This window comes from Nycticebus coucang, chromosome 24, assembly GCF_027406575.1.
Source record: "Nycticebus coucang isolate mNycCou1 chromosome 24, mNycCou1.pri, whole genome shotgun sequence".
Taxonomy (NCBI): domain Eukaryota; kingdom Metazoa; phylum Chordata; class Mammalia; order Primates; family Lorisidae; genus Nycticebus; species Nycticebus coucang.
The window spans coordinates 26,327,536-26,353,834 of record NC_069803.1 but is presented as its reverse complement, the minus strand read 5'-3'; the positions used below and the strand labels follow the sequence as shown (position 1 = coordinate 26,353,834).

Sequence of the window (26,299 nt, the reverse complement as noted above, 5' to 3'; positions counted from 1 at the left end):
AATGCATTTGGTTCCTCATAATGAAAAATGGTTTCGAAGTTTACCTGCAATCTGCAATGGTGTTGCTTACTCATGATTTTGCTGTCAGTAGGACATTTCTAAAGGACAATCTCAGAAATGGATTTTTTTTTATTTGATACATTTATTTCTTATATTCGTTGGAAATTCTGAAATTACATGTACACTCAAGTTGAACACATAATTAAATATAATAAGTATATTATAGGCAACACAAACTAAGGAAACAGACATAGGAGGATACAATTCCAGAATAACAAACCATAAAAGAGGTCACATCAGTAGCTCTTAACCAGGGAAATTTTGACCACCCAGGGACACTTGGCAATGACTGGAGATGATTTTACTGTCATAATGTCACAATGAGGGTGGGAGATGCTACTGGCATCTGGTGGATTAGGCCAGGCATGCTGTTTAAACACCCTACAATGCCCCATACAACAGAGAAGTAACCAGCCCAAAATGCAAAATGCAAAATGGCATTGGACCCAAGATTAATAAACTCAAGTTTATGCTATAGATTTTCTTAAATTTATCAAAATACTTTAGAAACACCACATTTAAAGTAAGAGCACTAATTATTATTATTATTCAGATTTTTATTTACTGTGTTGCCAACATCTTGGCTACTGATTCAAACAAACAAGAACTCTGAGGTCTGCAGAAGCCTCCAGGCCCCTCAAGAGGCAGTAGTTAAGGAGTTGAAACACATTCTTCTTGGTCAAGAATCACAAGAATGGAAAAGCGAGTATTCAATGTACTCAATACTAATATGAAGCCAGAAAATGAACTAATACACGCCCCCACAAGATAAAAACTCAATTCAATTCAAGTTGGGTGGGGGAGAGGGGAGGAGGGAGGGGATTGGTGTGCTCCCAACTAATGGGCGCAATGTAAGGGCATATGGCACACCCGGATGCGGGACGCAATGACAAGAGGGACTTCACAACAGTTGCAAACATTGTAACTGAATCATTTGTACCCTCGAATTAACCCCCCCCCAAAAAGAGGCAATAGTTATCTACTTACTATTTTTTTATTGTGATAAAATTTACGTGACATAAAATTCACCATTTTAATCATTTAAAATTGTAGAATTCAGTAACATTTAGTACTTGGGCAATGTTATGTAGCTATCACCACTACCTAGTTCCAAGACATTTTCATTACCCCAAAATGAAACCTGGGTCCTATTAGCAGTTACTTCCCAATCCCTCTCCCAAGTCCTTGGCAACCATCAATCCACATGGATTTGCCTCATTCTGACACTGCACGTAAATGGATTACTACAATATGTGACCTTTCACGTGTGCTTTTTTCACTTATTGTCATGTTTTTAAGCTTCATCCATGTTGTGACAAGTGCTAGTACTTTATTCCTTCTTGATGAATAATCTTTATTTGTATGGATATGCCATATTTTATTTACCCATTCATCAGTTACCAGCTGATGGACATTTGCGTTGTTTCTACCTTTTGGCTATAGTGAATAGTGATGCTATAAATATTAATGTACAAGTTCTTGTTTGAATACCTATTTTCAGTTCTTTTAGGAATATACCTAGGACTTAAATTTCTGGGTCATCTGGAATTTCTACATTTAGCTTATCAAGGAACTGCCAAACCATCTTCAACAGCAACTGCGCCGGTTAACACAGCCACCAGCAATGTTTGGGGGTTCCACTTGTTATTATTTGAAACAAAAAAGCTATATCTACCCTAGTGGGTGTGAAGTAGTATGTCCTGTGATGTTTCTTTGCATTTCTCTAATGATGAATAATGTCGAAAATCTTGTCATGTGCTTGTCGGCCATTTGCATGTCTTTCTTTGGAATAATGTCTACTCAAGTCCTTTGCCTTTTCTTTAACTGGATTGTCTTTGTGTTGTTGAGTTATAGGAGTTATTTGTATATTCAGGATGCCAGACCCTTATCAAATAGATGATTTGCAAAATATTTTTATTCTATGGGTAGTCCTTTTACTTTCTTAATAGTATCCTTTGATGCACAATTGTCTTTCATGGATGGCGTCAGTCTTTAACTGGGTCTTGAAAGGTAGGATTTGAAAAACCAATAGAAGCTCCAAGGCAGGAGTGAGCCTAGGATGTTCCTGGGGTGGTGAGATAATCTTCGTGTGGGTACAGTATGTGTGTGTGTATGTGAGAGAGTCATGGACAACAACATTGACCAGACTTGGTGGGACAACATGATCCCAGGTGTCCTTTTGAAGACAAAAGATTTTGGCCTTGAAATAAGAGTAAGTGGGAGCTACTGGAGGATTGGAGCAGATGACACAGTGGAAAAGTGTTAGAACAAGGTCAGGTCAGCGGTGATGGCCAGGTGTGCTGAAGGGAGACCCAGGGTTCGAATGACCTGCCCAGGGGTGTGGCTGTAAGATGCAGAAGATCACATAGACAGCCGGGGCATCTCAGTGACAGTCTACGAGGCCATATACCAGGGATCAGAGTGGAATTAATAAAAGAAAACACTTGTGTTGTGAGTGTGACATGGAGGAGCTGAACCATAGACCGAGTTTTTACTGTTTTTATCCCGAAATGAGGTGTTTAAGTGAAATTGTATAGAACTGTGCCTTCGATTGCAGTTGAAATTAGACAAAATTAAAAATTTAGGGGGTGGCGCCTGTGGCTCAAAGGAGTAGGGTGCCGGCCCCATATACTGGAGGTTGTAAGTTCAAACCTGGCGCCGGCCAAAAATAAATAAATAAAAACAATAAAAGAGTTTGGAAAAGCTTTTAAAAAAGAAATAAAAAATTTAGTTGCTCAGTCAGGCTAACCTCATTTTAAGGGCCCCATAGCTCCATGTGGCTAAGGGATGCCCTTCTGGACAGCACAGGTATACAGAATTTCCATTCTCAGAGTGTTCTGGAGGTCAGGAGAAAAACACCAGCATTTTGATGGGAAGAGCCCTTGAAATGGGGTCTCAGGAGGGAAGCTACATGAACAGGTTGTCTCTTAAGTAGAAGGGCTTGGGGCTGGACTTTAGGACACGTTCAAGTTTGGGATGACAAGGCAGAAGAACAAGAAAAAATTGCTTGTGGTTTTGAAAAAAATGGAAGACTCAGTATAGCATAAAATCCTGGCAACAAAAAGAAGAGAAAAATTCAGCAAGGAGGGAGTGGTGCCAATGTCAAATGCACCAAAGAAGCCAAAGGGAAAGAAAACCCGGTGTGGGGGGGGGATGTCTTTAGTAATATGAGGTCATTTGTGACCTCCCAAGTCCCCTGCATAGGAGGGGAGAGGGGTCATTGATATCATCACTTTTCTCTGGGGCCCGGGTAGGAGTTCAGGGTGTAGGAAACATCTCGGTAGAATGTTAAGGTCAGTGGGTTTGTTACAGAGGATGCGGGAATGAAAGTGGAAGAGGGGGACAGACTGGCTTCCCAGAAGAGAAGGACAGAGAGGAACGAGATTGTGCTGTCACCACGAAGGGCTTCATTGTCAGATTTTTGTTTTGTCCAAGAAAAGAAAGACAGGTACACAAGATGGGGAAATAGATCTTCGGGTGGTGATTGAGGAGGATTAGAATGAAAAGGGTGTCTGTAAAAATCAGGTGCCTTCATGATCAGGATGGAATGAGAATGGGGCACCGGAGAGGGGTAGGATTTAGGGGCTCACGTGGCAGAGGGTGAGGGGAGCTGGGTAGACTCGGGCTGTTGTCCTTTGAGTCGGGGATAGTCGCTTAAAGCAGATGGTATGTGGGTCTGATTGGCCTGCCTTGCTGACTGTGATCCCCACTTCCCTAACCATGGACTTTCCTTGGGGAGGATTTCCTTGGGGATTTTAGTTTTTTATGAGCTGATGTGTGCTTTATTCCATTTAATCCTCGTGAAGATTTGGAGCGATCGGTAGTTTGATTCTTAGTTCCAAGATAAGAAAATTGTGGCAAAGAGTGGTTAAGGAACTTGCCCAGGGTCATGAGGCAAGTGACTGACAGAGTAGGAATTGGAACCTGATTCTCTCACGTACTGAAGCTTGTACCCTTAACGTCCTCTGTGTTCTCCGCCCAGTGCGCTAAAGCGGCCAGTCTATTCCTGCCATCATGACTGGCTTGGCCGCAGCTCTGAGCATGCCCACATAAGGATGTGTTTGTTCTCTATAGCCATAATTCTCCTCTCATTCCTGAGAGGAGGAAAAAATGGCTGTGGGGAAATAACACAAATAACACCTCCTGGTGTCAACCCAGCCTCCATGGGGGGACAAAATGCTTAGCAACTCTTTCAAAGTATCCAAGACAAAGCTTGACCTTTAAACAGTTTCTCCATTTAGAGTTAAATTTGTCTTCAGCAAATATGGTTTGAATAAATCAAAGCCTCCCGTTTTAGCTATTTAACTGGGTAGGTATTATTTCCAATCTGATTTAAAATTTTTCTTTTGCCAAATTCTGCAGGGCAAGAGAAAAAAAAAAAGGTATGCTAAAGTTCAGGGTAAAACAGAAACTTCCCAAGAAGTGCGTTGGTACAGACCATGGCTATGGTCAACCTAAATATCACTTTTACTTTCCAGACTGAAGTCTCAGGTTTCCACGGTAACTGCTTTGACCCCAGCTGGTTTGCATCCTGTTGTTTGTATAGAAGCCACTGGAACAGGGCCCAGCTGTGTCACAAAGTTCAGGTGTCAATATCACATGGATCTCCTGGGACAAATTCCAGAAAGAGAAATTTTGCACCCTCTCCCACCCAACCTATAACTTTGCTTCTGTGCAGACCCAATGCACAGATCTTCCCCAAGTCTGCCATTCTCACGAAGTCAAACCACCAGTTTCTTCCATCTGGGACATTTCTATATGTGTGTGTCCTTTGGGAAGGAATTAGAGCCACAGGCTTTTAATTTACAAATGTTGTGACCATCCAAGTATTCTTGGGCAATAGTGTTTCATAAGGGTCAGAAAGTAGATTTGACAGTCCAGGCCAGATGCTAGCTTGAGAAACTGCAGATTGTGATTCACCCAGGCCCCCAGATGGAAGTGATTTCCTCAGCTCAGTGCAAAGCTCAGTACGAAGGTGTCTCTTACAGAGAACATGTGGCGTGAGGTTGTGCCGATGGTCTGGGCTTCCTTTCCTGTTCTCTGCCTTGACCTTGGCAGGATGAGCCTGCCTCTGAGAGCATCTCTCCAGTCGTGGAGGAATCACAGGAACAGTGTGTCCCTTCCCTCCCCCCTCATCCTTCCCACCCCACACCACAAGACCTGCTCCTGTTTTCTGGGCGTGGTGAGGGCACTACAGGAGAAATATGCCTCCTTCCACCAAATCATTTCCATTTCTTAAAATAAATCCAAGCTTTCCTCTTCTGGGAAGCCACCCTAGAGTGAACTAAGATCTCAAAATATCTTTTATTTACTTTATTCAAGAAACAGTGAGAGCCTACTGGGTGCCAGCCACACACCGAGCCTGACTTCAAGGTGGAAACCAACACAGAATCAGGCCCAATAAAGGGTAGGAATCATTGCACAGGTGTGGCCAGAGGAGGTTGGATTTCTGGTTTGAAGGTCAAGGTGTCAAAGAAAGTCTTTTATAGAAAAGTGACTTTGTCATTTTTCAAAATTGTCTCCGAAGGCAAAGCTTTTTTTCCTGTACTCTAACACATCCCGTTGTGGGCCTCAGGCATTCCAGTCTGGTGGCTATTGTAGACTTTATTGTGACTCTTAATGTGACCTTAATGTGACCACTGCTGCTTTTATCTATGTCTTTTCAGGTAGAGAAATTAGCACACGGAGCTCATCATTATATCATCTGCTTTAAATAAACACATTTGCAGCTGAGTCTTCTTGGTAGCTTCTTAAAGAACTAAAATCTTGAGTGTTAAAAGCTGGTCTTTATTATACCAAGTTCAATATCTAACTTGCCCAAAAAAAGAACTGGGAACATAGTGAGGGTCACGTTGGCCTTGACTCTGCTTCTGGAACTGAGGGGGGAAATTAGAGGACGCACAGGTGGTTTATGTGAGTGGGTGGCAGACAGTGTGGGGGCAAGGAGACAGGTGAAGAATGGATTGACATCTAGGCCTAAATGGTATTTTTATCTCCTACCATCTGTTGGATAGTAATGGCATCTACATTTTAACCATCATTGCAAACATTTGAATGACCTTGGTTCTCCCTTGCTGTGTGCCCCCAGGAAGCCCTCTTCTCTCCAGGGCTCCATTCTTCATCAGCAGACCGAAGGCCTTGGCTTAGGGGATCATCCCTTAAACTCAATTGTATCCTGCAGGCCTAACCTGAGTCAGTCTCAATCTGCTTTGAATACTCAGAGCCTGAGCACAGCAGAAGGAACTGAATAAATATTTGCTGAATTAAAGAGAGTCAAAGTCCAGTTCTTCATTACTGGAGAGTGAAGAGATCTCAGCCGTCTATTACTGCGGTCCCAAACCCTGGGCCACAGACTAGTACTGGTTCACGGCCTGTTAGGAACTGTTACACAGCAGGAGGTGAGTGAGCAAAGCTCCATCAGTTTTACAGCCGCTCCCCATCACTCACATCACCGCCTGAGACCTGCTGTAAACCGCACCTGTGAGGGACCTAGGTTGCACTCCTTATGAGGACCTGATGCCTGATGATCTGAGCTGCAGCTGTGATGTCCCCAGTCCAGCCCCTTAACCTGCATCCATGGAAAAATTGTCTTCCATGAAACCAGTCCCTGGTGCCAAAAAGATTGGGGGCTGGACTGCTGCTCTATTGTATATAGACATTGTCACCATGACCCAGAAAGTGGCATCAGGGGCTTCGATCTTTAAGCTGTTCCAATGTGGTTTATTCAAATACAGATTCATACAAAGCCTGGACTTGTGCTTTCTGTTGTTAAATATCTGAATATAAAAGGGAAAAATAAATCAATTATCCAAAATACTTCAATACAGTCTTCTAAACTAAAGAAAGTATAGAAGCAACTTTTTGGTGCCTGAAAAAAAACCCACAATAACATGGTGTGGAACATCTGTGTCATCAAACTCCTCCCGTTTTGTACTCACTTGGCTTAGCTTTACACAGTCCCGAGAACCAGGAATCTTGTGATCCGTGTAGACGGCCAACTGGAACAACTCAAGCCAGGAAAAAAAATCGGAATTGTTCTAATTGTATGTCTTAAAAATCAAAGACTTACTTGTACTGTACACAGTGCTTTCAGTAACTTAAAGACAATTCTCTGTCTTCTGCATTGCTTTGATAGAGACTAAAGCAGCGGTTCTCAACCTGTGGGTCGTGACCACTTTGTAACAATGAAAATCCATCCTGCATATCAGACATTTACATCGCGATTCATAACAGTAGCAAAATTACGGTTATGAAGTAGCAACGAAAATAATGTTATGGTTGGGGGTCACCCCAACATGAGGAACTGTATTAAAGGGTCGCGGCCTTAGGAGGCGTTAGAAAGTAATGTATTGGGATGCAAAAATCAAGGTGAGTGAGGATGGTGATGTTCTGAGCTCGATATCAGAGCTACTGATGTAACTACTCCATGAACCTTCTCCATACCTGCTGGCTTACTGGTGGAGCTATTGCGAAACGGCTTTCTGGACTGTACTGCAGTCCCACTGTGGGTGTTGGTCAGACCTTGGGCTCTCTAGTCCAGTGTCTACTGTAGACTTGAATAAGTGTCTTAATGTGACTTTTTCTCCTTTCGCTGGTGTTTTTAGCGTAGATTCTGCACCCCACCTGAAGCTTTTTTTATTCCCTATAATCAACGTCGAAAATGAATAAAAAACATTTTTAGAAAACACTGGAGATGGTACAAGCAGACGCCTAGTGGAGGAAGATGAACTCTACATGCTTTTTTGTTTTTCTATTCACAAGGACAAGTATTCCTTGTCACTTACATACTAACCCTTTTATAACTACCTTTGTTTAATAATCACAGCCCTGTTAGGCACAGCAAGGTGAAGGCCCATTGCCCGATCAGGAAATAGCAGGGCTGGTATTTAAACCACGACCCTTGGATTCTGGAGCCAAGGCCTTTCCTCTGCACCTTGCTGGCTTCCCAGGCTGGTTGTCTGCCCTGCCTTCAGCTCTCTGGAACTGCTTTTAGCTGCCCAGAGCCTGACGCAACCTAAGCACTCACCATTACTCACCACCCACCCTAAACGCTACCGCTAGCCCCTCCTACAGAATGCAAAAAAGAGCATCCTCTTCTGAACACTGAGCACAGATTTAAAATTTCTGAGATCTCTTTGGAGTTTTTATTTGCAAATTGAGCACACGAGAGGTCACTTATTTGCCCTTATATGTGTTACCTGCATTTTGGGAAGACAGCGGTCACATCAACAGTATCACTTTTTTATAGCCACGTAGCCTAAATAACTCACCGCACTTGTAAAGGGTTTAAATCAGAGTTGTTAGAGATGCTTGCTACTGTTTTAAAGAAATATTGGTGCTTTCTAAGTGATGGCTCATTTGAAAATTTCCTTCTAACACAGGGATGCAGTGTAGGAATAATTAGCCAAGGGATCTGGACAGTCTGGTGGGTTTTCTCTAAAGCACAGAGGGCAAAGAAAGGCAGGAAAGGTTGTCACAGTGTTCACACGTACCAAGCTTTGTCAGCTGGGGCCATGGGACTAGACCCATTAAGTCATCAATCAGTGATACATTCATTGGCCTGTACATAGCCCTGTTAAAGGATGAGAAGACTCAGGATGATGAATCCACGCTTTATGGGGTGCATTTCAACTTCGTCACCAACCACCTAGGGCACATCACTAAATGTCTCTACAAGGAACCGCCTTTTTCACCTGAGATACGGTGTTTGCAGAAAACTGCCCCAGTTAACCTCTGAGTAGTATTGTTGGAGAGTCACATGAGATAAATCATTTAAGTACTATAAAAGTTAAGTGTTATATACATGTAAGATTGTCTTGTCACATAAACCACAAGGCGTGAAGAGTCCTTAGCTGACGTGGTAGCCAGCCCAGCAGTGCTGAAGGTTATGATGGTGCAGTCAGTTGAGAAGTGCCAGGCCACCAAAGGAAGTGTTTAGAGACGTTTATGGCAATATGACAGAGTAAATTTATGCCTATTGAGTAGAATAAAAAAGAATAGGGGCTTGTATTTGCTTGACTTTATTATTTTAAATTTCATCTTTTATAATTTATTTTTTGTACATTCTTTTTTTTTTTAAAGTACAGGTGCATGACGAATTTGAAAAACACCAGCCCTTCGTACAGAGGATTTGAGAAGCTCTGGTGTGTGAGGCAGAAAAAAACCCAGGGGACAAATGGAAAGCTAAAATAGGAGTCTACATTTCCTACCTACCCAGTGAAGGGATTGCAGGAAGGGAAAGCTGTCCAGAGTTCCAGCTGGATGGGCCACTTCTCTGCCAGATGTTTGGTGCCCTCTCAGCCCAGCCAGAGGGTGTGGGTTGTAGCCCTGACCTGGGAGATTCACTCAGTATTGGACATAGGTGCAAAGTGTGGGGCTACATTGGTTTTCATAAGATGGTGCCCTAGGATCATGGGGGTTGATGGCTCTTCTGGGCTGGTGGGAATTGGGCAGAAATGGCTGCACTCCTCAGGCCCAAAGGATAGTCATGAGCATCCATGGTCAACTGGGGAAAGAGAGAAGGCTGATTTTCGTGTCTGGAAACATCACAAATTGCTAACTGATCGGCAGAAAGCACGATCTGTATTTTGGTATCAGTATTTATAAATTAATTTTTAAAATACAATTTTAAAATACATTTCAACATCAAATAAGGAAAGCGACCACCCACCCACCCATTTTATTTTGGCTTTTCTTCCGTCTTTATACCTCTAGAGTCGTGTTTTCCAACCTTCTCTAGCTCACAGCACACTTGAACCTATGGTTAAACTTCCCTGTCATGCTTAAATTATGATGACCAAAAAAAAAGAGTTATAAAAAGAAAAGAATGTATTTACTGTGCTTTGAACTTCTTTTGAAATGTAATTTAATTAATGGTCTTTACATTTTTTCACGGCACACCGTGAAAAATCACTGCTCTAAAGGAAACTTAGAATCATTTTGTCTAGTTTCAAATAAACTCTTGGTTGGGTCGTGTACCAGTACTTTAAAAAAAAAATGTACAAAAAAAAATTGTGAAAGATGAAATTTAAAATAATAAAGTCAAGATATTGAACTCACGTTGGAAGAGGCAAGTCCGGTCTCAAAATGGAGGTAAAACAGCCGCGCGGTTGCCCCAGCCCGACTGGGGCCGTCGCTGCCACCGCTGGGGGGAGGACGGCCATGATCCAAAGGAACCAGAGCAGGTGAGAAAACTGTTTATTGGTGGTCTGAGCTCCGAAACTACAGATGATAGTTTAAGAGAACATTTTGAGAAACGGGGCACACTCACAGATTGTGCGGTAATGAGAGATCCCCAAACAAAACGTACCAGGGGCCTTGGTTTTGTGACTTACTCTTGTGTGGAAGAGGTGGCTGCAGCCATGTGTGCTCGACCACACAAGGTTGATGGGCGTGTTGTGGAACTAAAGAGAGCTGTTTAGAGAGAGGATTCTGTAAAGCCTGGGGCCCATCTCACAGTGAAGAAAATTTTTGTTGGTGGTATTAAAGAAGATACAGAAGAATATAATTTGAGAGACTACTTTGAAAAGTATGGCAAGATTGAAACCATAGAAGTTATGGAAGACAGGCAGAGTGGAAAAAGAGAGGATTTGCTTTTGTAACTTTTGATGATCATGATACTGTTGATAAAATTGTTGTTCAGAAATAGCACACTATTAATGGGCATAATTGTGAAGTGAAAAAGACCCTTTCTAAACAAGAGATGCAGTCTGCTGGATCGCAAAGAGGTCGTGGAGGTGGATCTGGCAACTTTATGGGTCGGGGAGGAAACTTTGGAGGTGGTGGAGGTAATTTTGGCCGTGGTGGAAACTTTGGTGGAAGAGGAGGATATGGTGGTGGAGGTGGTGGCAGCAGAGGTAGTTATGGAGGAGGTGATGGTGGATACAATGGATTTGGAGGTGACAGTGGGAACTATGGCGGTGGTCCTGGTTACAGTAGTAGAGGGTGCTATGGTGGTGGTGGACCAGGATATGGAAATCAGGTGGCAGATATGGTGGTGGAGGAGGATATGATGGTTACAATGAAGGAGGAAATTTTGGAGGTAACTATGGTGGTAGTGGGAACTATAATGATTTTGGAAATTATGGTGGACAACAGCAATCAAATTATGGACCCATGAAAGGGGGCAGTTTTGGTGGAAGAAGCTCGGGCAGTCCATATGGTGGTGGTTATGGATCTGGTGGTGGAAGTGGTGGATATGGTAGCAGAAGATTCTAAAAACAACATAAAAGGGCTACAGTTCTTAGCAGGAGAGAGAGCAAGGAGTTGTCAGGAAAGCTGCAGGTTACTTTGAGACAGTCGTCCCAAATGCATTAGAGGAACTGTCAAAATCTGCCACAGAAGGAACGATGATCCATAGTCAGAAAAGTTACTGCAGCTTAAACAGGAAACCCTTCTTGTTCAGGACTGTCATAGCCACAGTTTGCAAAAAGTGCAGCTATTGATTAATGCAATGTAGTGTCAATTAGATGTACATTCCTGAGGTCTTTTATCTGGTGTAGCTTTGTCTTTTTCTTTCCATTATATCAGGTATATTGCCCTGTAAATTGTGGTAGTGGTACCAGGAATAAAAAATTAAGGAATTTTTAACTTTTCCAAAATAAAATAAAATAATAAAGTCAAGCAAAAACAAGCCCCTGTTCTTTTTTATTATACTCAATAGGCATAAATTTCCTCTGTCATATTGCCATAAATGTCCCCAAATCCCATCTCAAATCCCATCTTGGTTGGGATTCAACAACTCTTGGTTGTTATATATTTATATTTATAATATATTGGTGTATATTATATATTTATAAACACATGTTTATTTATATATCTCATTTACATTTATATTAATAATATATATTTATTTATATATGAAGATGGATAAAGTTGACATCTTCACAATATAAAGACTTCCCATCCAAGAAGGTATCACTTTGTTGGAGTGATATTTTTCATTCACGTTTCATTTTTGTAGCTTTCTCTATTGTGTGTCGTATACATTTCCCACTAAATGTACCCTACGTATTTTATATTTTGATTCCATCTACTCAAAGTGGAATCTTGTCCTACATTACAGTTTAATCCCAATGAATGCTGCTATATAGGAAGCTTTAGATTTTAATATATTGAATGTGTACCCACATATCTTCATCCTTTCTTATTATTATACGACAATGACTTTTTTCTAGGTAGTACTTTTGGGTGATGCAGATGTACAGAAATAATCAACATTTACTAACTCTGCTCCTCCTTCCCAATGAACATAAGACCTTTCCCTTGGCTCACTGGGTCAGTTCGTATTTCTAGAACAATGCTGATTAAATCCGTATCAGCAAAGCCATCTTCCTTTGAAGCTACCTCTTGTTTGCCACAGTTCCTCAAACAGTTGCTGATAGAAATAAAATCTCGTTCAGAAGACTATGAAAGACAATCTTAGGAGGAATATGCAAGTTGAATGAATTATCTCTGCTTGGCTGTAACACCACAGTCCAGGGAGAAAGTGGGATTTAGGGACTGATTATATATCTACTTATGAGGTTCCTGCTTTTTTTACAGTGTCTTAATTGGTCTCGAGAGGGATGCCTGACTGAGTCATCGCCAGGCTTCTTGGTTAGGGCTGGATCAGGGCAATGGCCTTAATTTTCCAGCCCTCTGTGTACGGCTCTGCTTCTTGTGCAGACAGCCAGGCCTCCTCCTGAGATCTTTGCTTGGTATTTTACTCTTGGTTCTAATTTGAACCCATATTCAGGGCACCAACCTCTGACAAACCAAAGTGAAACAAAATTTATCCCTTGGTTCTATTTCCAACCCATTCAAAAATAGAAGGCAGTCAGTGTTCTCAGGAGCCAAGGTGATGGGGGGGGCGGGGCAGGGTCTGGTTTCCATTTCCATTGTGATGGGGTCAGGGGACACCATCGGGCTGGTATCACCATCAGCACCGCCCAGGCTGGGGGTTCCTATAGCAACAAGGTCCCTTTGGCTTCAGAACGGCCAGTGTTCAAAATAAATTGGATGCCCCAAGAATCAAAGACATCCTACTTTTCTTCTGCTTACTCTTTTCTTGTGTGTATTTACACACTCACATCTATTTATAACTGCATTGATTTGCCTACAAGGAATCACTCAAGCAGAGGGTGCTATGCCAGTCACTTGCCAGGGGCTGGGAGAGCTGATGGCTGGCAGCTCACAGCCGAGTCCCACTCCTGGTGGCTGCCCTCTGCACACAGGAGCTGGGGGGCAGCCCACGTCCAGTGACTGGCCAACAACCTCATTCAGCCCAGCTCAGAGCAACCCCAGCTCCCTGGGGATGGGCTGAGGCTGTTGTCCTGATGGCAGTGCAGCCCAGCTCCTCCTCCTGCCCCATCCAACTTTCATCCCTCCCCTACCTGAGTGCAGGTGCCATAAACCTCCTTCAGGCAAACCTCCATCTCAGAGTCTGCTTCCCGGAGCCTCTGTCTCATTCTACTTCCGTGGCCTCTGCAATCTGCTCGAATTTTTTTTTTTTTTTTTGAACATAGCCATTCTTATTTATTTATTTATTTATTTATTTATTGCTTTTTATTATTTTTATTTATTTATTCATTTATTTGTGGGGGTTTTGGACGGGGCTGGGTTTGAACCCAATCTGCTTGAATTTTTTAAGTGTCGTCATTTATTTTTATTTTGTTTCTTGGCCAACTCCTCCTCATTGCTTGTCTCACACATCAACTTCAGCCTCGCCAGTTTCTCCCAAGAAAACACAAGCTCGCGACCTGATTTGTGTTCGTCTCCATTCTCATGTTGGTTTTCCTGGTAGCCATCTGCAGTTCACTATACTCAGACTTCCTCTGCCCATGGGGCTTAACTGTTCCAAGGCTTCTGCCTGCACGCACAGCACGTGTCCTTGACGGAGGTCTGAACGAACATCGATGCTTTTACTCATCTTAGTAAAAGGTAGATTCCTAGAAGGAGGATTCCTGGTTCGAAGAGCATGTATGCTTTCAATTTTAAAGATGTTGCCCCATAACTTTCTCAGGGGTCTGTTATGCCGTTTCACCAGCAAAATACAGAACAACCTTTGCTCACCTTGTGCATCTCACCTGAGCATCCCACCTGAAGATCAAGGGGCCCATCTGCGCTAAAGACTTTGTTCACAACTTCATCATTCTCACTGCAAACCCAATCTTGCCCCTTCCCTCTTGAAGAGAAAGGGAGTTTAGTTGGCAGAAGAAAAGGCTGAAGGTCTTGAGGAAAGTCCCTGGGCTCTCAGGTGGTTCCTTCCTCTACATGGATGACAAATATGGGGTGGAGACCAGCCGAGCTTTTCTCATGCTCCAGCCTATAAACCACAGCCCCAGGTCCAGGCATCTCGCAGGGAGGGGCAGGAGCCAGCCTGGAGCACAGGGCCACGCGGGGCAAGGGGCTCACTGTGCAGGGGCAGCTGCTGTGCTGACAACCCCAGACGGCCACAAGAGAAGCACTAGATGGGAAAGGGAGCAGGATGGGACAGAGCTACAGGCAGCATGCTATCCCAGCCCTAGGCCCCAAAAGGTCCTTGATTCCCTCTGAGCGGAACTGTGATCTTCTTGTCCTGGAAATATAAACAGAAAGACAACTGTCATGTTGCTGATCTCCCTGAGCTGGAAAGAAGGAAGATTGGGGTGACTATTCTTAGATGTAGAAAAATTCACTAAGGGTATTTGGACACAGGTGCAGCCCCTCCAACATCCAATACATAGGGTGTGACCTGGGGTTCCTGTGACCTGTATATCTCTTTGCAAACTGGTCATCATCAGTAGAGGGGTGTATTCAGGGAGCTGGCACCTGCCTGCCTGAGCACTGGGGCACAGTGTTGCCAGCTCCATCCCCTTCTCTGCCATATTGGAAGCTTCTCTTCCTTTGTAGCTGTGTGAAATCAGCCCATAGGCTGCTTCCATGACACAGAATCATTACCCATAATAAGCATCTCTTAACTCAATCTATTTCTGCCAATTGTTTTAAATCTTTCTCATTAGCTGTGTTAGGCATGCTATTATCTTAATCTTCTTAACGTCCATGTGAGAGTTTGACAAGTCAGCCGGGGATCTTGCCTTGGCTGCCAAAGCTACTTGATGCAGTTACAGCTCCCCAGACTCAGGCTGCAGAGCTCCCAGCAGACTCATCTCCAGAGCATATTTAATTATGAAAGACCTCGGTCTCCTGAAATCTGGGAAATAGTGAAAAGCAAAGCATGTATACAAGCTATGCAGACCAATCTGGCGTTCATCAAATCTTCCCACCTGTGTAAATTAATAAATAAAGAGAAAATAGTGAGAGACAGATTCCACCACCCTCCTGCCCCAACTAATGCTAACCTCGTTTTGGAGGCCAATGTCACCCCTCAGATCTGGCTGAAAAGGCTACAGAAACAATTTTCATATTCTGAAGGAGTTAACCCAACGCCCAGAGGGGGTAGTTGACACTGGGGTAGAAGTTGGATCATTCTTTTCCTAGGATCATCTCAGGGTAAAAAAATAATTGGGTTTTGGCAGCTGAGAGGACTGTAGGCAGAACAGCTTATTTCTTATTTAATTCCTTAAGTAAACCATCATCACAGCAAACACTTCTTGTAGCCACAATTGATGAGAAGGTTCAACTGTGCTGTCTCTTCAGCCAAACCATCTTTGGTTTGCCTTCTGCTAACTCTTCCCCTTTCTATCTTAAAAAAATACATTGCCCAGATATATAGCCTGCCTCCTGGGCAAAAGACACAGCTACGATGCAGACTCCAACCTTATGAAAGCAATTTAGTAACCTAACCGTACGGAGCCTCTGAGGAAGCCGAAAGTATAAATAATAATAATGTTATTGTCTGATTCCAGGATGCTGTCTTTTCATTGTCACTTCTCTTCAGTCCAGATTTGTGTGTTTAGACAGCAAAATCGTGAACATCATAGTATTCCAGCCCTGTTCCTCCTCTTTCTTTGAAATGAGTAAATCTAGAGCGGCCTTCAAGAGTCAAAGGCAGGTGCTGCCGAGCTCAGGATCTTAGCTGTTACCTCTGCAGAAACTTACTCGAGTGTGTGGGGGCTGTCTATAGTCGGTGCATTAGGAAATTTCTGATCTTTGTCTGGGTTTTAATTTTCTTTCTTTTCTTTCTGTTTTTTTTTTTTTTTAGAGACAGTCTCACTTTGTCGCCCTCTGTAGGGTGCTGTAGCGTCACAGCTCACAGCAACCTCCAGCTCTTGGGCATAGGCAATTCTCTTGCCTCCCCTCCCGAGTAGCTGGAACTATAGACGCCCACCACAGTGCCCAGCTATTTTTTTGATGTTGTTGCAATTTGGCCGGGGCCGGTTTCGAACCTGCCACCCTCGGTATATGGGGCCAGTGCCCTACTCACTGAACCACAGTGCCGCCCTGGGTTTTAATTTTCTGCTAGGCTATTTCAAGTCCCATCACTGTCTCTTTACTCATCTTTATAATAAACTCCAAATATAGGGAGTGCTCCATATTTTTAGATGTGGAATCAAGAATGATGTGACTTCTGAGTATATTTCTTTCATCTATAGTTAAACTGTATTTCTTTCCTAGATTGTTTATTTGTTGTTATTTTCCTTTTATTCCGTCATCCATCTTTTTCCAGACTACTTTTTTCTTGTAGGTGAAATTTATAATTTTAAGTCCCAAAGTAAATTCCATTAGAATGTGGTATTTATTAAACGTATGAGATGACCTGGAATCTTCCCCATATGCTTTAAGGAACACACGTATCTCTTCTTTTTTTTTTCACTTTCTAGAAAGTTCCACGGGAACTGTCTTGTTTTTTTGGTTGCTTCTTTCCTGGGGTCCTTATGTTTTACCGAGACTCCTAGTAGGCACTTGCCTTTGCCTTGTTTTGTGGCTATTTTTTAGTCATCGCTGCATTTCTCGTTCTGTTCATTTGATCTTGCATTGAGCAGGATTTATCTAGGCTCCAGCCTTGCTGGCAGGGGAGGCAGACAAGCTTCCCATGGCTGTGCTGGTCTTTGTGGCTGATGGTTCAGTCCCTGCTCAGGTGACAGCTGGAAGGCGACACCGTTCCTAGTGGGTTTCCAGCTTCCAGTGATTATGTACCTTGCATGGCTTAGCTGTACTGAGATGTGATACCTGTACAAAATTATGACCTGCCTGACACGGTACACTTCACACACACCGCCTCAGGCATACACCCCTGGACGTCCTGTATGTGGTTATCACATGTCCCCAACAAAAGGCAATGGGCACAAGCATTGTTTTCAATGTTCAGGGCCAATGAATATTAGACCATTGACCACAGAGAATTGGAAAAACTGAAGTTCACATTCAGTGTCTTCATTTAATAGGGAGGAGTTCCCCAGGGAGTGTGGTCCTCCAAAACCAAGAAAATTTTGTCATAGTAGGGCAATGCCAATATCACAGAAAAATAAATACCAGAAACAAAAAGGCAGTCCTCAGCACCCCAGTTCTTTGCCCCTAGCCCTGCATTCTTAAATCTTCTCTTCTTTCCCCCAGTGGATAGAGCCTGCTCTCTGGAGGCAAGAAACACATTCTAGGGGAAGGATTTCTGTCTTATCCTTTCTAGGCAAATAGTGTTTTATTTTAATAGGACAAAGGAAGGAAGTGAGCACCAAGGCCAGTCTCTTAAGGAGGACTTAAGGCTTCAGTAACCCCAGGGGAGTAGGAGATATTTGTTTAGACATTAATCTTCTCCGTCAATAACAACAAGAAAAGCAGCCTGATGACAGGGATGCTAGGATAATGTTTTTAGTACTTGTGAAATAAGTGCTATTATTATTTGATTTTACAAATGAGAAGACAGAGTCTCAGTGCTACGGTCTGAATGTTTGTGTCCTCCCAAACCTCATATGTTGAAATCTAATCACCACTGTCATAGTGTTAAGAGGTAGGACCTTTGGAAGGTGATTAGGTCATAAGGGCAGAGAGTCTCCTTATACAAAAAGCCCCATTGTGGGCAAGACATGAACAGAAGCTTCTCTGAAGAAGACAGGTGCGTGGTCTACAGACACATGAAAAAATGCTCATCATCTTTAATCATCAGAAAAATGCAGACCAAAACTACTCTGAGATACCATCTAACTCCAGTAAGAGTAGCCCACATCACAAAATTCCAAAACTACAGATGTTGGCGTGGATGTGGAGAAAGGGAACACTTCTGCACTGATGGTGGGAATGCAAGCTAGTATGTTCCTTTTGGAAAGAAGTTTGGAGAACACTCAGGGATCTAAATGTAGACCTGCCGTTTGATCTTGCAATTCCTTTACTAGGTATATATCCAAAAGACCAAAAATCATTTGGCGACAAATATATATGCACCAGATTGTTCACTGCAGCTCAATTCATAATCGCCAAGTCTTGGAAGAAGCCCAAATGCCACTGACCCATGAATGGATCAATAAATTGTGGTATATGTATACTATGGAATACTATGCAGCATTTAAAAAAAGATGGAGACTTTACCTCTTTTGTGTTCACATGGATGGAACTGGAAAATATTCTTCTTAGTAAAGTATCTCAGGAATGGGGAAAAAAATAATCCAATGTACTCAGTACTACTATAAAACCAATTTACAATCACTCATATGAGAGATGAATCACAACTATAGCCCAGGATGAAGGAGGGAAGGGGAGGAGAATGGGAAGGGAGGGGGGTGGTTCGATAAAAGGGAGGGTTAATGGTGGGACCACACCTATGGAGCATATTGCAAGGGTACAAGTCAAATCTATCAAGTATTGAACACAAATGTCTTAATACTGTGATTAAGTAAATGAGGTGAAAGCTAGTTAATTAGCAGGATGTAAGCACTCCAATTTGTACAAATAATCAACACATTGAATCCCACAAAGGCATAAATATATTCATGATCTATGTGTATATGAATTAATAAAAAAAAGTGAGAGTTGACACAATAAAATAAAAAATACATAAAATTTAAGAAAAAAGCCCCAGGGGACTGCCTTCCCCTTCCACCTTGTGAGGATACAGAAAGAGCCACCTCTCAACCAGAAAGTAACCCTCACCGGACAACCAAATCTGTCCACACCTCGTTCTTGGACTCCCCAGCCTCCAGAAACATAAGGAATAAATTTCTGGTGTTTACTTGCTTTCTACTTTACAGTATTGTGTTGTAACAGCCCACATCGATTATGACACGAGAGATTAAGTCACACACCATCCAGCTGGTGAGTAGCAGAGCTGGGATTTAAATCTGCATCTGTCTTATTCTAAAACATTTCCATTAAACCTCAACATTTCCCATAAACAAGTTTTGGCTGCAGTGAGGCATTGAAATTATAACCACGGTATCATCCCGTGGCCATTTTTAGAGAAACCCAAGTATTCCATGAATATGAGTCATTGTTGTCTCAAACATAATGATAAAAAAAGTTAAGCTTTACTGAGTATTTACCGCGTGCCAGATGCTGTTTTAATCATGTTTTACAAATCATCTAATTTCATCTTCCATGTAGTACTGTGGGGGGGATTTAGTTCTCGTACCCCATTTTACAGTTGTCCTCACAAACTGAGGTTTAGTGAGTTACAGACCTCGCCCATCACGCACAGCTGTGTCATTTGTATGTCTAGAGCCCTAGCTCTGGGCAAGGCACAGTGCCATGTGCTAGAGAGCTGGCAAAAGACCCAAGACCTTGTAGTCTGTTCAGACATGGCCAATTGGCAGAGCAAGGCAGCATGAGCTGGACCCAGGGTCAGACCAAGGGGGCGACGAGATGACCACAATACTTTTAAGGCCTCACAGAAATGTTTTCTTTCTATAAAATCAAAACAACCTTTTAGGTCCAAGGAAATATATTCCTACACAAGATAGTCATCTTTATACCAACAGACTCATAAAATACAATTTTTAATATTTTGCATGGACGAAGGGCCCAGGAAGGCAAAAGTCATCCCAGCCATGAAGGTCACCATGTGACCTGCCACTGCCTCTTGAATGCAGGTCACTCCAAGACCTTTTGGGGTAGCAGAGCCACAAGTGGAGGGAGCCTGGTCCCTGAACAGGGCTGTGGGAGAGCTGCCACCAACCAGAAAAGCCCAGCTACCAACGGGAAATAAATTCAAGAGACCATCCCGTGAGACCTTAGTCAGCTACTGTACAGTTCTTCCTTCCATATTTTTAGAGTCACACAGCTTGAGGAAGGCCACAGAAATAAACTCAGCTGGAGCTGAGCCTTGCTTGGCTGGGACACACCCTATTTTCATTCTCTCCACCTTGAGAGTAAGGTCAGCTTGTAGGTGCACCAGCCACTTCCTCAAGAAGAAGAGGTCAGCACTCTGGATGACAAAAGAGAATTTCTTGCACGGCCAGTGCCCAGTTCAGCCCTGGGACATTGGAGGAATTCAAGGCCCGAGGCTCAGGCCCTCAGGCAAACACCCACATGTAGAACTCAGGAGCGGATTTCCTGTTTTAAGTAGGTATGGAATAGGGAACAGTTCTGTGGGGCGCACCATCCCAGAACAGCCATGCAGGACATAAGAGAGGTAGAAGTTCGAGTCTAGCCACTTCAGGATTGTTAAATCAGGAAGAGGAGTCTAAACTAAGATGCATAACGCAATTTGTGTGTGGTTATGAGCTAAACTTTGATTTTTCTTGAAGAAGCGACTTTTGGCTCTGTGAGGGCTGAGAAAACTAAGGAAGACTTTTGCTGTCAGTTGACCTGGGACTTAAGGAACAAGCAGGATGCAGGTTTGGGAAATGTTGATAAGAAGAGCCAACAGCTTGCAGAGGGGTGGACGTGGCTTTGCAAGGGATAAGAGACCCTAGGACCGCGGTTCTCAACTGTATTAAAGGGCCGCGGCATTAGGAAGGTTGAGAACCACTGCCCTAGGGTGACCAGTGAAAAATGTTCGTGGTCACTACATAGGAAATGAAGGAGAGAAGAATTAGAAAATGAAAAAAACCCATCTTCCTCTCTATCTGTCTTCCCTATCTTTTGTAAAACAACCAACCTTTCCCACTTTGGTTTGTGATGGAAGAATGGTTGAGCTGGGAAGCAGAAGAGAAAAGAAAGGAAAATAAGGTACATCAGAAAAGAAGAAAGCAAGCTAGGGATGAGCTATGATGGGTCAAGGCAACCCTCAGCCAGGGCAGAAAGCCCCAGAAACCCTTCTAAAGAGGGGCATGTGGGGACCAGTGGTCTCTCTGCAGTGTGCTGGTGGTGGTGTTCTATGCGATGCTCGAATTCAGAAAAATCAAATGCTGTCGCAAGGAGTGGGCACATTGTCATGCTGGTGATTCAGTCCCAGGCATCAGATCTGCTGGCGAGTTGGGGAACAACTCTCAGTGCCATCAAAATCCAATGTTCCACAGGAAATGGAAACCACCCTCTCTTTCTGCAGGTGATTAAGAGACACACATACTCATGGATCAGAGAGCCTGAGCTGTCTTTTCTTCCAGGAATAAAGATGGGCTCATTTAACACGATTTCTACCTGTTCTCTTGCAATTAGTGTTTAAGTGACTGTCTCTGAGTATTAGTCACTGTGAGGAAATGAAATGATGCTATGGTAATTGGCCATGTGGTTTGCTTCACTTCCCTGGGGATCTCGCTTGGCTCAGAAAGCATTTTTTTAAATAGGCCCTGTCTGCACTCTTTATTTAGCTAATTAGAGGGCTTAAGGGAGTGGACTGGCATTGGCATGGGAGGGAGAGTCAGCACATTGTGCCGGGAAGAGCCCTGGATTGAAATGGACTATCTGGGCTCATACATTTTCTCTTCTTGTAAGCTCTTATTTTGGATGGCCATGTCACACACGTCATCTCATTTAATCCTTGCAATAACTCTACAATGTTGATATCATGACCTTCTTTCTAGATACGAGAAAAATAAAGTTCAGAGAGGCTGCCTTGCCCATGGTTTCCCAGCTAGCAAGCAGCAGAGCTGAGATTAAAACTCTAGTTGGCCTTGACTCTGAGGCTCTGCTGCCCAGTGTTCCTTTTCACTTACCACTTAGACCCCTGTAACCTGGGATGAGTCACTTCATCTCTCTGTTCTTGCCTTCCTTAGCTGCTAGTGATTCTGTAAAGATGCTGGCTCTTCTGAAATGCTAAGGGTCCTTTTTTCTGAACAGATGGCAACTTTTAAGCATCCCACCTCTTCTTCGGCCTTCCTTCTCTCTCCTACTCTGTCCAAGCCAAGGCTGGTGCAACAAGGGCAGGGAATGAGCAGGGAAGGGCAGGAGCAGGAGAGGGAATTGGTTTTGTGACAAGGTAATGTCACGTTCCATCCTTGGATAATAGTTTCTTCTAAATAAGCTCAGAGTAAGAGAATATGGGACAGAGAGACCCAAGAGCTTGGAGATTAAATATTTCATTTCCATTTCTGCCACCATCTTATTGTATATGACCAAGCCATACTCATCTCGCACCTCTGGGTCCCCATCTCTATGACTGTACTTGTAACACATGCAGGGGGTGGTTGTTCCCCAGAAATCCCAAACAACCAAATGTCAGGGATTAATAATGGAATTATGGTCCTGGTAGGGGTCTTAGGCCATCTAGTCCTGATCTTTTGTGTTATAGGAAGAAGGGAGGTGAATTTCCTGGGGCCATGTTGATAGCTGGTGACACAAATAGGTCAAAAACCCAGGCAGCTGGACACCTGGCCCAGGACCCCTAGAGCCAGTCCATTTGTCCCTGTTTCCAAGATGGAAGGCAGGTAATTCTTGCTGGAATTCACAGCTTTCCTGGGGGAAAAATGAACCTCCTCCACTTTCCAGACTAATTTTTTGAAGGGTACCAGTGATAGGGTCCATCAGCAGAGAATTGTTTATGCTAGCACACATTCCCCTTGGTGGCCTGTCTCAATAATGAGCTTTGTGAGTCTGTGCTCCAAAACAAGCAGATGGAAACCACCACCCAGGGAATGGCCCCGAGCACCAACCCACCCTGTAAGGCAGAGCTCAGCCGGTGACAGAGTGTGTGAGGCAGATGCTGGGCTGTGTGGTGTGTGAGCCCACCTCACACTTTGGAGAAAGGCTAGCAGCAGTTTTTGCTCCAGACGCCACCCTCCCTCACTTTGTTCATTTCCTGTTGGTGTTTGTTTTTCCACTCATGCCTATAACAACAAGAACAATTGCCATTCACTGTTGGAAGTGAGAGAAAAACTTTCTTGCCAAAAAACATCCTTGACTACAAATCTCACCTGGGGTTGTGTGCTGCAATGTCTTTAAAGCAACGTTGCGTATTTGTTTTTCCCTCTGCATCAACCCTTTGAGGATTATTGTAATTTTTGTTTTATAACAACATAAATCTGTGCAGTCCAATGTAATAGCCACATGTGGCTATTTAAATTTAAGTGATTTTAAATTGAGTAAATGAAAAGCTTCACTCCCCTAGTCATACTGGCCATATTTCAAGTTCTCCATAGCCGCATGCGAAGCACTTGTATATATAATCTCTTTTAGCCTCTAAATGATTTAGCAAACCAGTATATAAAGCAAGTGTGGCTTTACAAACGAAGAAACTGCCTTTGGCAAATTTGCTCTTTGCCAAGATCACAAACAGCTAAAGATTCTAGTATTGGCCCCAAAATCTCCTCTGTAAATCATCCTACCATACTTTTGGAAAACTGGGTCAATGTCTTAAAAATCTAAACATGCAACTATCACACAACCAACCCAGTAATTATGCTCCTGGGCATGTATGCCAGAGAAATGAAAATTGATGCTCATATAAAACCCTGTACTGGGATATTTATAGAGGCTTCATTTGTCATAGCCCCAAACTGAAAACAATCCAGATATTCTTCAGTGTGAAAATGGTTAAGCAAACTGTGGTCTTTTCCTACTCAGCCATACAAAGGAATACTCTTGGTGAAGCTCCAGAGAATTATGCTAAGCGAAAAAAGCAATCCCCAAATGATTATATATGGTACGACCCTTTGTACGTAACATTCTTGAAAAGACAAAATTATAGGACCAGATTAGTGGTTACCAGGGGTGAAGGAAAGAGTGGGGAAAGAGGGAAGTGTGTGTGTCCATTAAAGTGCTACGGGAGAGCTCCTTGTAGGGATGGGGATGTTTTGTATCTCGGCTATATCAATGTTAATGTCCTGGTTGTGATACTGTACTATAGTTTTGCAAGATGTTACCATTGGGAAAAAATCTGGTTTTGTATCAAAGATGTATTGTCATATAAAATGAGCGGGGGAGATTTTGATCCTTTTGCTGTCTGTTATGCTGTAAGGCAGGGGTCCTCAAACTACGGCCTGCGGGCCACATGAGGCGGTGTGATTGTATTTGTTCCCGTTTTGTTTTTTTACTTCAAAATAAGATATGTGCAGTGTTCATAGGAATTTGTTCATAGTTTGTTTTTTTTTAAACTATAGTCCGGCCCTCCAACAGTCTGAGGGACAGTGAACTGGCCCCCTGTTTAAAAAGTTTGAGGACCTCTGCTAAGGCATGGAAAGCATCAATTCTCTAGCTGGTGAAACTCATTTGTAAAGTTTTCTGAGCCTATTGTTCACATGAGGGAAGTAGCAGCATAGATTTTTTTAGAAATATTTCCAGGAAATTTTTTTTTTTCTTTTTTTTTTTTATTGTTGGGGATTCATTGAGGGTACAATAAGCCAGTTACACCGATTGCAATTGTTAGGTAAAGTCCCTCTTGCAATCATGTCTTGCCCCCATAAAGTGTGACATATTTCCAGGAAATTTTAAAGTAAAAACAAAAATGATAATAAGGTTGTCTTTGGATCATGAGATACAAGGGAAGTGTTTTTGAATGAATATTATTTTAATTTTTAATTCAGATTTAATTTGCATAAATAAAACTTACCTTTGCTGCATACAATTTTGTGAATTACAACGAACACATGTACAGTCGCATGCTATGACCATAAACAAGGTAAGAACAAGTTCCATCCCTACAGAAACTTTCCCCTCTCTCTATAGTCAAACTCTCTCTCCACCTCCCACCTCTGGCAACCATGGATTTTTCTGTTTCTATAGTATTGTCTTTGTAAGAAGGTCATATTAATTGAATCATACAGTTTGCAGCCTTTCGAGTCTCACTTATTTTACTTAGTGTAACGCTGCAGTCCTCAACCCCGGACTGCAGAGCAGTACCAGACCCATTTGAAACTGGGCCACATAGTAGGTGATCTGATGCCTGCCCACATAGGAGAAAAACTCAGTTTTGATTCAAGTTGGGGGAAGGGGTGAGGAAGGAGGAGGAAGGGGTTGGGATGCTCTCACTGAATGGGCATGGGGTAGCGGTGTTTGGCACGCCTTTTGTGTGTGGGACATAACCCCAAGAGGGACTCAACCTAATAAAATCAAACATTTTGACCTGGTTGTTTGTAGCCTCACATTAACCTGAAATAAATTTACTTTAAAAAAAAAAAAAAGAAAGAAGGAAGGAAGGAAGAAACTAGGTCACATAGCTGGAGGTGAATGGCCAGTGAGTAAAGCTTCGTCTGTATTTACAGCCGTTCCCCATTGCTCCCGTCACCCCCTGAGCTCCACCACCCGTCAGATCAGGAGCGACATTAGATTCTCACAGAACCACAAACCCTACTGTGAAGTGTGAGGGTGAGGGTGAGGGATCCAGGTAGCCTGCTCCTTGTGAGAATCTAATGCCTGATGATCTGGGGCGGAGACATAATGCACTTGAATCATCCTGAATTCATCTCCCCCCACCGCCACCCTTTGTCCACGGAAAAATTGTCTTTCGTGAAACCGGCCCCTGGTGCCAAAATGGGTGGGAAACGCTGGCATAGCACACGGGCGATTCATCTGTGTTGGGTGAAAGTTCCTTCTTCTTGCTGAGCAACATTCCATCACGTGTGGATATGCCCCAGTCTGTCTATCATTCCCCAGCTGAGGGGACGTTTATGTTCTTCCCCGTTTTTGCCTCTTACAGCTAAAGCCACTATACACATTCACATACAGGTTCTCATACAAACAGAAACTGTCATTTAATTTGGGTAAACACCTACAGGAGAATTTCTGGTTCATAGAACTGTTTAACTTTTTGAGAAAGTTAAACTGCCAAACTGCCTTCCACAGAGGCCGTATTCTCTAGCGTTCTTATAAACAACGTGTGAACAATTAATACACAGAATCATCAAGGTAGTTGGGTTTTTTTCTTTTATTTTGTTCTTAGGCATTCTAAAACATGCATGATGGCTTCTCATGGTTGCTTTAGATCACCATTTCCTATAGACTGGTGATATTATCATTTCATTTACTTGTTTGCCATTTGTATATCTTGTTTGGTGATGTGTGTGTTCAAATACTT

At 42.9% G+C, this 26,299-nt stretch overlaps 1 protein-coding gene, 1 long non-coding RNA gene and 1 pseudogene across 9 annotated transcripts in view; 2 read left to right on the top strand and 1 right to left on the bottom strand.

Moving 5' to 3' along the window:
* ADRA1A (adrenoceptor alpha 1A) overlaps positions 1–26,299 on the top strand; it is a 96,184-nt gene that overhangs the window by 21,185 nt on the left and 48,700 nt on the right. Inside the window, exon 2 of one of the 8 annotated variants that reach the window (XM_053578601.1) lies at positions 1,571–1,796. The exons of the other annotated variants lie outside the window; for them this stretch is intronic. Coding sequence (XP_053434576.1) covers positions 1,571–1,740 — 170 coding nt within the window. The 3' untranslated portion in view covers positions 1,741–1,796. Of the gene's footprint in view, positions 1–1,570; positions 1,797–26,299 lie in introns of those variants that run through there. 8 annotated transcript variants of the gene reach the window in all.
* Positions 9,881–11,576, top strand: LOC128576437 (heterogeneous nuclear ribonucleoprotein A3-like; annotated as a pseudogene).
* Positions 13,610–26,299, bottom strand: part of LOC128576441 (uncharacterized) — a 98,219-nt gene continuing 85,529 nt past the window's right edge. The window contains exon 4 of the long non-coding RNA XR_008377370.1: positions 13,610–14,617. This is a non-coding gene — a long non-coding RNA (uncharacterized LOC128576441). The remainder of the gene's footprint in view (positions 14,618–26,299) is intronic.